Source organism: Neoarius graeffei, chromosome 4 (genome assembly GCF_027579695.1).
Source record: "Neoarius graeffei isolate fNeoGra1 chromosome 4, fNeoGra1.pri, whole genome shotgun sequence".
Classification (NCBI taxonomy): Eukaryota; Metazoa; Chordata; class Actinopteri; order Siluriformes; family Ariidae; genus Neoarius; species Neoarius graeffei.
The window spans coordinates 84,749,130-84,764,200 of record NC_083572.1 but is presented as its reverse complement, the minus strand read 5'-3'; the positions used below and the strand labels follow the sequence as shown (position 1 = coordinate 84,764,200).

At 41.1% G+C, this 15,071-nt stretch overlaps 1 protein-coding gene across 1 annotated transcript; it reads left to right on the top strand.

The window, feature by feature from the left end:
* Positions 1-1,356: 1,356 nt before the first annotated feature.
* Positions 1,357-11,307, top strand: pars2 (prolyl-tRNA synthetase 2, mitochondrial). Its single transcript, XM_060918347.1, has 3 exons — positions 1,357-1,563; positions 8,172-8,757; positions 8,839-11,307. Exons 2-3 carry the CDS (start codon positions 8,197-8,199, stop codon positions 9,718-9,720), a joined length of 1,443 nt encoding a protein of 480 aa, XP_060774330.1. The 5' UTR covers positions 1,357-1,563; positions 8,172-8,196; the 3' UTR covers positions 9,721-11,307.
* The last annotated feature ends 3,764 nt before the right edge of the window (positions 11,308-15,071 follow it).

Genomic DNA, 15,071 nt, shown 5'->3' with positions numbered 1-15,071 from the left:
TATTGAAAGGAAGGACGCTTTCGCCTTGCTCCCGACTGGCTTCGGTAAGAGTTTAATCTACCAGTTGGCCCCGTCGTGCCGCCCAAAAAGAACATTGCTGCTTGTCTGCAGTTTGCTAAAGATCACATGGACAAGCCAGAAGGCTATTGGAAAAATGTTTTGTGGATGGATGAGACCAAAATAGAACTTTTTGGTTTCAATGAGAAGCGTTATGTTTGGAGAAAGGAAAACGCTGCATTCCAGCATAAGAACCTTATCCCATCTGTGAAACATGGTGGTGGTAGTATCATGGTTTGGGCCTGTTTTGCTGCATCTGGGCCAGGACGGCTTGCTATCATTGATGGAGCAATGAATTCTGAATTAAACCAGTGAATTCTAAAGGAAAATGTCAGGACATCTGTCCATGAACTGAATCTCAAGAGAAGGTGGGTCATGCAGCAAGACAACGACCCTAAGCACACAAGTCGTTCTACCAAAGAATGGTTAAAGAAGAATAAAGTTAATGTGTTGGAATGGTCAAGTCAAAGTCCTGACCTTAATCCAATCGAAATGTTGTGGAAGGATCTGAAGCGAGCAGTTCATGTGAGGAAACCCACCAACATCCCAGAGTTGAAGCTGTTCTGTACGGAGGAATGGGCTAAAATTCCTCCAAGCCGGTGTGCAGGACTGATCAACAGTTACCAGAAACGTTTAGTTGCAGTTATTGCTGCACAAGGGGGTCACACCAGATACTGAAAGCAAAGGTTCACATACTTTTGCCACTCACAGATATGTAATATTGGATCATTTTCCTCAATAAATAAATGATCAAGTATAATATTTTTGTCTCATTTGTTTAACTGGGTTCTCTTTATCTACTTTTAGGACTTGTGTGAAAATCTGATCTTGTTTTAGATCATATTTATGCAGAAATATAGAACATTCTAAAGGGTTCACAAACTTTCAAGCACCGCTGTGTGTTGTGAGAATGGACTCGGCAGTAAACTCGGTTCTGATTCTGATTCTGGTCACGTTTTGCTAATTTCAGAAAAACGCATTCGCTGAAGTGAAGTAGCGTTTGCTCAAATAAACACTTGTTCTTTACGCAAAACAGGCATTGTATCCAGAAAGGAACAACTTACGGGATCGGTTTCAAAGTCGGCTTCCTCTGCTGCGCCGCGGTGTTGGAGTCGCTCTCTCCTCCTCACTCAACTCTCACTGCATGCGTTCGTTTACTGTATCCATGGTAACGGGCCTCGCTCACAAAACAAACAGCCACGTCACCGCCAGGTGGCAGTAGATAGACACCTTGCCGCTACACAACACGCGCCATTCCGCCGAAGAAGAAACGGGTTCACTTCAAAATGGCTGCCATGTCTGGTGGCTGTAGAAACCACTGTTTCATCCTCTATGTAGTGTACTTGTAAAGGCAGTATTAAGGGGATTGGAATACAGCCTGCGTGTCGACTCTACCGTCCATGCTGTTATATCTTTGGACTTGATTCAATTTCTGCATCATGTTTTATTGAAAATATAATTTCTTGTATGATAATTAAAAACTGGATTTAAAAATTATTATACACGGTAAGTTGGTTTAATGTTGTGTTCTTGGTTTACTTTGTCTTCACTGCTAATGCTATGCTAATATTTCTGTAAGGGTCATTCCACGTTAATTCAACCGGGGACTTAGGTCTCAAAAAATTCTGAAAAAATCACCAGATGTGCCCATGTTACCGAGGAGAAACACTGCACATTTATTTGAATGTAAGATGTATACTTTCCATGTTACAGCCAGTTTTACTGGCGGAGGGGGTGTCAATTTTGTTCAGACTTTTTTTTTTGTTGTCAAAGTTCACAAGCCCATAGCTCAAGAACTAAACCATGTAGGAAGCTCAAATTTTGCATGCTGGTACATAAATAGGAATAGTATGTAGCAAAACTGTCATTTTGGGTCTGGATGATCCTGCATGGTCATAGCACTCCCTCAAAGATGATCAAAATTTTATTGGAGTTTTTGGCTGTGCTCTGTTTAGGCCTTCAGAAGACAGACATATTTCTACCCAACATAGGCTCTTGATTTTTTTTTCCCTTATTGAGATAAGTAGAAACACTCTCAAAAAAAGCAATAAACAGAAAGGAAACTCTATCAGTGTTTGAACAGAAGACCTCACAAGTCTGACAAATCATTTTGGATGTCATTTTCAGAGCACCGTAACACCTTGTGGGAATGTGCAGAGTTTTTAATATATTTTTTCTTTATTTTCCATGATCCCTTCTTTTTAAAAACACCAATTTGGCTTGTCTTACTCGAATCTTTCTTTTTTATTTTCCACCCTGAACATGGGCAAAATGCACCATTGAGAGCAATATGTTTTCTATAACAGATTAGATTAGACTAGATTCACTTTATTCATCCCACATTGGGGAAATTCACGTGTTACAGTAGCAAGAAAATGTCAAACAGATAACAAATAAAACTGAAATAAAAATTAGACAAACAAAGGATTAAATACAGAGGGCTATTTGCATTATCTACTGTGAAAAAGTATAGAAAAATTGCCTTATTGAGAGGCTCGGAAAAATTGCACATTACAGGTAGACTCTATACACACATATACATAAATAATAAAAAATATATATGAGTGATTCCACGCTTATGGGTACTGAAATGGGGACATGAACTTATCTGTTTTTACCATCAGGTCACAAAACATGTAATCTTTAATGAATGATATGTTAAAAGATAACTTTAATTTTCTGAGATGTAATAAAAACATATTTATATGCCAAAGTCAGAACGTAACAGAAGTGTTGTGGACATATATATTCTCAATTTTAACAATGTAGAATTACTTTTTGAAACATAGGAAGGTGATGTTTTAGCAAATATAATTAATAAACATGTGCAGTAGAATAAACATACACATTCTTTCAATAAGATTAACATGGTATATAGCTAGATTGTAATTAATTTGTAACAGACGCGAGATGGACAATCGTAACAGAAGTAATGTAACAGACATCATTTTGGAACTCATAGGCTTGACTTTGGCATATAAATATGTTTTTATTACATCTCAGAAAATTAAAGTTATCTTTTAACATATCATTCATTAAAGATTACATGTTTTGTGACCTGATGGTAAAAAGAGAAATGGTTTTAGGTGAATAAGTTCATGTCCCCATTTCAGTACCCATAAGCGTGGAATCACTCATATATAAGTATGCATTAAAATAGTTTATATTGAGAGTATAATAGTTAATATTGAGAGTAACCACAGGTGCCCCTAAAATCACTGAATCATTGAAATTGGAAAGGATCCCTCCACCCCTGCACAGGCGCTCTCGGGTGATCATGTCAGGGCAAAATTGGCCTTTGGTTATTTACTCTTTACATTAATGTTATAGAAAACATATTGCTCTCAGTGGTGCATTTTGCCCATGTTCAGGGTGGAAAATGATTCGAGTAAGGCTATATCCACACGACAACGGCAACGAGATTTTTTTTTTTTTTTAAATATCGCGTCCGCATGGGCAATGGATCAGTAAAATATCAGGTTCATATGGCAACGCAACGCTTGCTGAAAACGATGCAATACACATGCCACACCTCTACGTGCGCTGTAAGACGGTCCCATCGGAGACACCAGAACAATAGAAGTAGACGCATGCGCATAAACCCCTTCTTCTGTAGCATTAGCCACATAAAGTTTTGATTATTAATCAGTAGCGTAAAACGAAAGACGCGGAAAGAGGAATGAATGGGGGTAGATGGAAGCCGGTACGCCAACATTCTGATATCCTCCAGAATTCTTTAATGGTCCGGAATAAATTGAATGCTACACGTTGATGGATTACTTTGTTCTTCTACGCCCTTTTTGAGGAATGTTTTGTCGGACTTAAACCAACATCTGAAGAGGTGAGATCGCTCCTTTTTTTTTCCTATGTTTGCTGGCGGGATTGTTTTTGTTTTTGGAAAGCGCACGGGCGGTGCGTGGTTTGGTACTGCTTCCGCAGTGTTTGGACTAAAGACTCTGCCCTAAGGGCTATTCTCTCTCTCTCTCTCTCTCTCTCACTTTGCACCATTACACAATAAATATTCACAGTGAAAATATTTTGTAAGCACGTTTCATGAACCAAGTTATAGGATTTGTTGACAACTCGCATCGAGTTCGTTACACTTCTACCCGGCGTGAAGCACTCACAGTCATGTGGTTGTGACGTCATCGTAAACAAATCCGTTCTACTCATCCAGACGACTTCGCAACGGCGCCGTTGCCAGATTTTTTCACTCTGGAACCCGTTCTCAAAAGATTTAGTTTTGGGGCACCCAAAACGCCAGTGCCGTGTGGACGCCAGGCCGAAACGATAAACAATTTTATCAGATTCACCTGAATCCGTTGCTGTGTGGACAGGGCCTTAGACAAGCCAAATTGGTGTTTTTAAAAAGAAGGGATCATGGAGAATAAAGAAAAAAATATTTAAAAAATCTGCACATTCCCACAAGGTGTTACGGTGCTCTGAAAATGACATCCAAAATGATTTGTCAGACTTGTGAGGTCTTCTGTTCAAACACTGATAGAGTTTCCTTTCTGTTTATTGCTTTTTTTGAGAGTGTTTCTACTTATCTCAATAAGGGAAAAAAAAATCAAGAGCCTATGTTGGGTAGAAATATGTCTGTCTTCTGAAGGCCTAAACAGAGCACAGCCAAAAACTCCAATAAAATTTTGATCATCTTTGAGGGAGTGCTATGACCATGCAGGATCATCCAGACCCAAAATGACAGTTTTGCTACATACTATTCCTATTTATGTACCAGCATGCAAAATGTGAGCCTCCTACATGGTTTAGTTCTTGAGCTATGGGCTTGTGAACTTTGACAAAAAAAAAAAAAAAGAGTCTGAGCAAAATTGACACCCCCCCCTCCGCCAGTAAAACTGGCTATAACATGGAAAGTATACATCTTACCAGCGCTCGAAACTAACGGTGTCCCGATGTCCCGGGGACCATAAAAAATGTCATCGGGACACAAAATTATCATATCTGGGACAATCCCGGGACAATGGAAAAAAAATAGATCTAGAAAAAAAGTTCTACATTAAAGGTGCAGTACAAGATTTTGGAATAACGGTTCCCGCAAGCCATATTTTGAAAAGAAACACTCCCACCCCCCGCGTCTCCACCCCCCCCCCCCCCCCCCCTCCCCCTTATAAAGCCTGAGAAAGCCCGGCTTTATAATGGGTGTCTATTGCGTTACACGCTAGTGGAGCTCGTTAAGTTAGAGTGTAAAGAGCTTGGAAAAATAGCTCAAACTCTCTCATTTAAACTGTGTTTTCAGCCCCAATTTTCACTCCACACACACAATTTTCTCAAAAGTAGTCGCCACACTTGTCCTGATTCACACAATGTGTCTACCTGAGCGATAGGATTTACTGTTTTTGAATGAGAAGCCTGAAAGTAACGAGAGCACAGCCGCGCAGCCCCATAGACTCCCATTATAAACGTGGCAGAAAAGTCACTCGTTTTTAACTCGCTCTAGTGACCTCATTTTTTACACTACAGACAAAAAAATTACATCCGTGTGTTCAGGAGAGCCTTGTGGCGCTCACTGTGAAAGAATTTTGTGAATATCTCCTTCCGTTTTCGTGTAAATCCCCGTTGTTTGGAAGGAGCGCACTGAGAGAATCCTGCGCTCTGTGTGACACTCTGCTCGCTCTCACACACACACACAGAAGGGCGGGCTGCTCGCGGGCTTCAGTCTGATTGACGTGTCAGTATCCAATCATTTTGAGGTGGTACCTCGATATGATTGGATGGCGTTTTTCCTTTATTTTACACTGTAGACTGGATTAAAATATTTCGTTTTTTGGGTCAAACCTTCTATTGTACTGCTTGCAACATGGGTGTGCATTTCATCCATTGATGGTTATGGCTGATGGCTTTCAAAACATCTCTGAATGGGGCAACAGGTATATTACATAAAAATGGATAACGGTAATGGTGAAAATGATAAGTTGGCCTTATATATGCCAACAGATATTCAAGGTATAAGTAGATGAAACAAACATAAAAGGGGTCTTATTTTCAGCTAAAGTGTACTGCAGATGTAGGGAGTTGAAACATTTTCTGAATGAGCTAGTTGGCCCCCTTTAAATAAACGGGTATCTATTCATACAGTGAGATCACCAAAGTTTAATAAACTGAGAATGCAATAACTGTAATTTTGAAGTAGATGATGTATTGGACATGTGTCACTTGTGTTTTGTGACTTATTGTAAAAATGATATAAAGGGTTCAAAATCGTATAGTTACAAATATAATAGTAACTTCATATGATAATATTAACCACTGGTTATTTCAGAGAGGAAAAAAATGGGGACACTATTGCTTCCATTCGGGACAATACAACACATAATTCGGGACCACTGGGGGACACAAAGAAAAAAAGTTAATTTCGAGCCCTGCATCTTACATTCAAATAAATGTACAGTGTTTCTCCTCGGTAACATGGGCACATCTGGTGATTTTTTTTCAGAATTTTTTGAGACCTAAGTGCATGGGCCCCGGTTGAATTGACGTGGAATGACCCATAAGGCTTTAGCTCTTAAGTGTATACAGTATGTTATTGTTACTGTTATTAATAAACAGCTGCTCCAGAATAATATTTCCGGTTTGGACACGATATTTTGACGTAACTGCGTCGACTACTCATTTGTTGACTTTGGGCTGAAGTCAAAAGTAACTTGTTTCAATGTCTATACTATAGAAATCCAGATGTTGATTTAGATCCTCAGTGAGCGGTGGCAAGGGAAAACTCCCTGAGAGGACATGAGGAGGCACAGAGTGTCTGGGTAACAGGATAGTGGGATTATAGATCATTGTTGTATACAGGTGTAGTATAATGTGTTGAAAGGATGTCCAGTATGAGCATACTGTGAAGTCCTGAGATGAGCACAAGACAGTCTTCACGATTACAGCAACAGTCACCTTGCAGCCACGTGAGAGTATCCATTAAAGCAAGGGTGAGACTTGGGTATAAATTGTTTTTAGATCTATTGTATGATCTATAATCTATCGGGTGCCTTTACCAAGGGTCTTTCTGCGTGGAGTTTGCACGTTCTCCCCGTGTTTACGTGAGTTTCCTTCGGGTGCCCTGGTTTCCCTCTACAGTCCAAATACATGCAGATTAGTTAAAATACCCAGCCACTGGGGTTACACAGGCCAGTGCATACTTAGCGCCAGTCCCAAGCCCGGATAGACTGGGGAGGGATGCGTCAGGAAGGGCATCCGGTGTAAAACCTAAGCCAAATCAAATATGCAGAACAGGTCCACTGTGGCAACCCCTAACAGGACCAACTGAAAGAAGATCTATCAGGTGTCTGTGGAACCATCCAAAACTGTACATCGATAGATAAGTAGATACTTTATTGATCCTGAAGGATCAGCTGTTTGCACATCAGATGTATACCTTCATAAAACTGACATCAGTTCAATCTACAGTTGAGAAAGGTCTTCCACAGATAGAGAGGAGACCAGGAGATGTATTCAGACGCTTAAATCACATTTAACATACAGTTAGAGACTCAAAGATAAACATGAATGAGCCTAAAACTTTAGCAAATGATCATGAAGATAAAAGCAATTATTTTATCCACATTCACTGGATATGAGCAATCGTGTGCTCTGATTGGCTACTCTACTACTAGGTTATCAGCTCATATACCGTGAGTAGAGAAAAACAAAATGGCGGAGCGTGTTGCTGAACCAACTGAGGACGAAATAAAAACTCGAAAACTAAACCCCCAAAAATACAAAAAAGCAACAAAATATAGAACGAAAGTATTTGATGGTAAGAACATATCTTTTTTTTTTTCAAGAATTATCATCACATTTTTCACAAATTGCTTCTGTCATTTCGCCAGTTTGTTTAAATTCTAAGCAGAAATGATTTTGTCAGGTGTTTTGTATAAAGTTTTTATTTATCGAATTTGCAAAAGATAAAAATGCTCTGTTTCTTAAAATCATGTGAATGTGGATAGAATAAAACAGCTATTCCAGTCAATCTCATTGTACATGGATTATAGTCAACTCGGTGCGACATGCCTTGTCGGCTATCAGCTCGTGTACGACTCGATTTCATGGAATAACTGTTAAATATTCCTTCACGTTTTCTTATCTGTTTTCCCTTAAAGATTTTTTTAAACCGAAGCATTCACAATGGAGGCGTTGACGCACCTTTGTTGCCGCAAAGCATGTGCCCTACTACCCAGATCACTGAGCCAAGCATGTAGAAGGAGTCACCACTGCCATCCACAAACATCACAGTGCTCAGTTCGTGTTTCCTCCAAACCAGTGACTCCGACACCTCTGGTATCACGGCTCTTTCAGCCTTCAAACCTCCGTGAAGGCCAGGATATGGGCGACATGACTTGCCGCAGCCAGAGGTTAATGCTGCAGGCTGGTCTCATTCACAGCACCAACCCAGGCTGCTTCTACTACCTTCCTTCTGCCCTGCGCTCCATGGAGAAGCTCGTGAGGCTCATTGATGAGGAAATGCAGGCTATCGGTGGGCAGAAAGTGGACATGCCAGCTCTGTGCGGAGCGGAGCTCTGGAAACGGAGTGGGCGTTGGGAGCTCATGGGGAAGGAGATGTTCAGGCTGCGTGATCGACACAATGCGGAGTACTGTCTCGGCCCAACCCACGAGGAGGCAGTCACAGAACTGCTGGCATCTCAGAGCACGTTGTCTTATAAACAGCTTCCGCTGCTGCTTTACCAGGTATTGACTACAGATTGGAGTTTCTTTGTTGTACTTTTTGTCGTACTTTATAGATTTCATTTATAGTTCTGATTTTTGTAGGTCACCCGAAAATTCCGTGATGAGCAGAAGCCGAAGTTTGGATTGCTCCGAGGCCGAGAGTTCTACATGAAAGACATGTACTCGTTTGACATCAGTGAGGAAGCTGCCCTCCATACCTACCACTCTGTGTGCCATGCCTACTCACGCCTGTTTGACCGTCTTGGTCTGAGGTGGGTACAGGTGCAGGCTGCTACTGGCAATATCGGAGGAACACTCTCGCACGAGTTTCATCTGCCAGCTGATATAGGGGAAGACCATCTGCTGATGTGTGGGAATTGCGGCTTCTCTGCTAACGTTGAAACCGTGGAACCGGGTCAAACTGACTGCCCTCAGTGCCATGCGACTCATCTGACTGAATCAAAAGGCATTGAACTGGGACATACCTTCTATCTTGGAACGAAATATTCCAAGGTGTTTCATGCTACATTTGTTAACGCTCAGAACAAGCCTTCAGTGACGGAGATGGGCTGTTTTGGCCTCGGTGTGAATCGCATCCTTGCTGCATCCATTGAGGTGCTCTCCTCTGAGGAGTCCATTCGCTGGCCTGGGCTACTCGCGCCTTATCAAGTGTGCATCCTGCCCCCCAAAAAGGGCAGCAAAGCCGCTGAAGCCATCCACTTGGCAGAAGAACTCGCCCAAAGCTTAGGAAACAATTTACCAAATTTAAAAGGAGAGGTGGTTCTGGATGACAGAACGCAGTTGACCATTGGGAAGCGGTTAAAAGATGCTAACATTCTGGGTTACCCGTATGTGGTGGTGGTTGGGAATAAGGCCATGGAGGAGCAGCCTGTGTTTGAGTTGGTGTGTCAGCATAGTGGGGAGACCAGGTTCCTCAGTAAAGATGCTTTGATGCACTTTTTGACTGGCGTCGAGACAATCTAATACATGGATCCTGAACTTGAATCATGTACAGTTTAAAGTTTCCATGCTTCAAGCATGAAGTGGATCAGGTGTATTGGGATAATCTAAAGCTCTGCAGGGAAATGGGCATGAGCCAGGAATAGAGATGAATGTTTAATCTAATATACTGTGTCTGAGCTACACTGTCAGAAATAGGAGTACAGTAGGAGTCCATTTCTGCCCCCCAAGATACTGTAAATCTGCACTAATGTACCCCCTAGGACTTATTTTTGGACTTCAGGGTAACCACGTGTACCTTTCTCGGGTCAAAAAGGTTCCCAAGCAGTATATAAAAGGTACAAATAAGTACCTTCAAGGGTACTGCCTCAGTGACGAGCCATTGTACCCCTAAAGGTACAATAATGTACTTTGTTTTCTGAGAGTGTACTTTGGAGTGTGTGACATGTATATGATCTGTAATATGAGGGAATGTTTAATACAGAGAGGGTTTTTTTTGTTTTGTTTTGGCAGTATGTATCAAAAATGGTGCTTCTAGCTTGTACTGATAATGACCTCGTTTTAATCCAGGTCCTGTGCTCTTTCCTCTTCAGCTCAGCCCACAGGTTTTCACTGGGGTTCAGGTCAGGGGACTGAGATGGCCAGGGCAGAAGCTTGAATCTGTGGTCAGATAACCATTTTTGTGTTGATTTGGACATCTGCTTCAGGTCATTGTCCTGCTGTAAGATCCAATGACGACCCAGTTTTAGTTTCCTGATGCCGTGTATCCTAACGAGGTTTCCAGGGCATTTGGAAGAGCGACAGCCCCACAGCATCACAGAACCTCCACCGTATTTTACAGTTGGGATCGGGCTCTTTTCATTGTAGCCATCCTTCTTTTTACACCAGACCCACCTTGAGTGTTTATTGCTAAAAAGCTCCATTTTTGTCACATCAGACCATAAAACATGGTTGGAGTAGCGTTTAGCAAACTTTAAGTGCTTATGTTTGTGGTTAACTGACAGAAAAGGCTTTTTTTTTGTTGTTGCAAATAACCTGTTGGCATGGAGGTGGAGTCTGATGGTGGTTTTGGAGACTTGGAAACCCCAAGATTTTACTTTTTCTTGTAATTCACCAACAGTGATTCTTGGGATTTTCCTCTTCCTCAGTGTACATGGGGCAAAATAAACTTGGATCCTCTTCCAGGCAAGTTTTTAACAGTTCCAGTTGGTGTCCACTTTTTTTATTATTGCCCTAATGGTAGAAATGGATATTCTCATGTGAGTAGCTATTTTTTAAAACCATTCCCTGACTTATGAAGGAAAACACACTTCTCCCTCATATGGTTTGGATGTTCTCTTATCTTTCCCATGTTGATGGATGACTAACGGAATTTGGCCTCTGTGTCACCTCATATTTGTTCCCCAGTTAATCAGGAAGTCATGGATTACAGCTTGAAAATTCCTACACACTCCAATCAACTCAAAAAATGTACAATTTAAATAGGAAACATGCTTCAGTTACATTGTGTTTGCTATCTTTTCCAGGGGTGCCAATAATAGTGACACGTGTTTTTGTTGAAAATAAGGATGAGGGAATTGTTTTTCTCTGAATAAATGTATTTCAATTAAAGGTTTGATTTTTCTCATTTTTTCAGTGTGAGATGAAGCGACTTCACCAAAAGCTGGATTTATTCTAACCCTTTTTACAACGCTTTACGGGGGGCAATAATTGTGGAGGGCACTGTAAGGTCTCATAATAATGACAATATGTCACAATAATGAGAATTTTCTTTCTTATGAGGATGACTTTCTATTTCATAATGACTTTTAAATGCGATTTTCTCAAAATTAAGACTTAATAGCTCATCATTATGACGTCATTATTAGTTGTGAGATACAAAGTCATAATAAGAACGTCTCATAATTATGACATACTACGTGAGTTCATTTTTTTTCCTAAGTGGCGTAAACAGGCCTCCGTACTTTTCCAGTCATGTACTGGTTGAGAGTAATGGTCAGAATTTATTCCACTGAGCTCGATGTAAAAATCTGGAGAGCTCATCGGCTCGTCAGAGTGAAGCCGTCTGGCCGCCATATTACCACTCGCATCGTGGAACAGTCATTTAGGCTACTGGAAGCTACACAAAACTGGACAAGTTATTGATGTAGTTGGTGAGAAAAAAAGACCAGAAAAACGCCTGCATGTGCAGCAGAGAACTGTATAAACCGTCAAGTCAAAGGTGGTGGATGGACATTTCACCTGTGAGTATTGATAGTGTGCGATCATTTTTAAACGTGTTCGTGCGCAGTGTCATTTGTGTGGACCCCCGGTCAACGGCTTATTTCCCAGAAGGCAGCCGATATATGATTTCCTGTACAAAGTGAACGGGAGACATTTATCATGTTTATATTTCACTGGCAATTGATCGAGAAATGTGACGTAATTTGAGAAATTATATACTGTATCGAGCAATTATTGGCACCTTTTCAGATTTACCAATAAAAACAATTTTACAGAGGTGAGTTTCAGTTACAGCAGTGATTATTGGTTAATCAACCAGAGGACCCTCCTCACCCTTTGATCTGGTCGTCTGATGACAGCTCGTTACCTGAGATGGATTTTATTATTTTTTTTTAGCACAATCAGGAATTTGAGGAAAATCCGGACGTTATTATCACAGGTAAACATGGTGGAAAGATCATGTTTTTACTTTTCAAATTCACATATATTTCATGATCTCCTTGTCGAAACCCACTTTGTTTCTTACTCTTTCATTTGACAGCCACCATTTTGTATCTAAACGCGCATTTGAGAAGTCACGTGAGGTGTCGATAATAGTGATCACTTTCACCGGTGTCCACCATTATCGACACCCTGTGGAATTAAGTGACGTTTACAACTGTTAGGGATCGATCTTTGTGTAACATTGTTGAAGTAGATATTTGGAATCCTATTGCAATAAATAGAATTGGATCAGAATTAAATTCCTAGCATATAAAAATTACATGCTTGAAATATTCAGATTTTTTCTATTCCATTCAGAATTTTTTTTTGCAGTTTGTTGTAAATATCTACCACAAATTACAATATCAGTAGACATTTTATATTTTTAGCTGTAAATTTAAAATCTCAATTTAAAAAATCGACCTTTGACCTGGATTTTCATGTGGTTATAATGTCAATTCCCTGTTGACATTTATTGGTAAACTACAAAACTAGAAATTAATACAAACAACAACGAGTGGTTAGCAAAATGTGATCTACGAAAATACTTAGAAAGTGGAACAAAAAGATTTTCTGACACAGGATAACATTGAGTTCATTTGTTTACAAACATTACAATGACTTCATTTACGTAAGCACCGACATCGATATATAAAAGATCCATCCATCCATCCATTATCTCTAGCCGCTTTATCCTGTTCTACAGGGTCGCAGGCAAGCTGGAGCCTATCCCAGCTGACTACGGGCGAAAGGCGGGGTACACCCTGGACAAGTCGCCAGGTCATCACAGGGCTGACACATAGACACAGACAACCATTCACACTCACATTCACACCTACGGTCAATTTAGAGTCACCAGTTAACCTAACCTGCATGTCTTTGGACTGTGGGGGAAACCGGAGCACCCGGAGGAAACCCACGCGGACACGGGGAGAACATGCAAACTCCACACAGAAAGGCCCTCATCAGCCGCTGGGCTCGAACCCGGAACTTCTTGCTGTGAGGCGACAGTGCTAACCACTACACCACCGTGCCGCCTTATATAAAAGATATTTTGTACTAAATATAAGTCTATGTAAAACAAATTTTAAATAAAACTATCTTTTGTTAACTTAAAACCACATACCGATTTATTTTTTTTTATAAATAATCATTTGGATGTCAATAATTGTGGAACGGTGTCACGTGATCTGATATGCTAAATAATCGGAAATCAACTCATTTTTTTCCCAGTGGAAGTCTGAGTAATTATTCATGCATAATTTACGTATTGAAAGTTTTTTCTACTTTTGCAACGGCCAAAAGATCAATAAGGTGTCTAATTGTAGTCATCACGCTAATATTATATCAAATCATTATAAAGATGTGTAAGGAATATGGGTGAAGTTAAGGAAATAAATATATATTATTTACCAGCTGGGATGTCCGTATCGTGAAATACCGTGACCTCAGCTTTGAAAATACTGACTGAGGCCCTGGTCAGTATTTTCAAGACCTTGGTCACGGTATTTCACGATACGGACCGACCTTAATCAAATCAAAGTCCTTCCCACGCCATGTGGCGCATAGGGCAGCACCAATCTCCGTAGCCCTCGGCCTCTCATCTATTACATAGCTAGGGTTACAGTGGGGGGCTAGTCCTCTGGTAACCGCAAGAGTTTGACTCCCCACTCACATCTGTATTGCCAGACAGCAGTAGGTGCCATTTTTATGATGGTCTTTGGTATGACCCGACTGTGAGTAGAACTCGCGATCAAGAGGCGGACACGCTAACCACTAGGCCAACTCGCGGTAATACAGACCAACCTTAAGCTGGTAAATAATATCTCATCTCATCTCTTTATCCTGTTCTACAGGGTCGCAGGCAAGCTGGAGCCTATCCCAGCTGAGTACGGGCGAAAGGCGGGGTACACCCTGGACAAGTCACCAGGTCATCACAGGGCTGACACATAGACAACTGTTCACACTCACATTCACACCTACGGTCAATTTAGAGTCACCAGTTAACCTAACCTGCATGTCTTTGGACTGTGGAGGAAACCGGAGCACCCGGAGGAAACCCACGCGGACACGGGGAGAACATGCAAACTCCGCACAGAAAGGCCCTCGCCGGCCACGGGGCTCGAACCCGGACCTTTGTGCTGTGAGGCGACAGCGCTAACCACTACGCCACCGTGCCGCCCCGTAAATAATATATATATTTTTTTCTTCACCAAATTCTAACAGAAAATGAGAGCGCCCGAAAGGGAAACCATATTTAGAACAAACCTGCTACAAGCTCGTTTTCGGCTTTCTCTTGAAATGTTTTCTTTTATTTCGTCTTTATCAGGGTAGTAAAACTCACTTTCGCTGTGAACACTGTCGTTATCGCTATCCCTACTAAATAAATGTTGACAAAAAATTGCTGCTATGTTTGTTGTTGTTGTGAACGAGCGAGTTGCTGAAGGTCCGTAACCGGGGTCTGGATCGTAGGATTCCGGACCGCTCGTGAGCCAATCAGAGCGCACGATTTGACGGAAACTGGACCATGAAAAAAATAAGAGGGGGTAATGAAAGGGAATAAGAAGTCAGGAGATACTTTTCTTGAGGCAAATTTGATCAGATACGACGGTTTAACACACAAGCCAAATACACGCGATGTGAGTGGTAAGATGGCGGCCAGGTGGCTT

What these genes read in the sequence shown, in the direction of transcription:
- pars2 (XM_060918347.1), top strand. Translation starts at nt 8,197, where the DNA reads ATGGAGGCGTTGACGCACCTTTGTTGCCGCAAAGCATGTGCCCTACTA. An exon ending in TTCCGCTGCTGCTTTACCAG is followed by an intron (nt 8,758 to 8,838) that starts GTATTGACTACA and finishes TGATTTTTGTAG; the next exon opens with GTCACCCGAAAATTCCGTGA.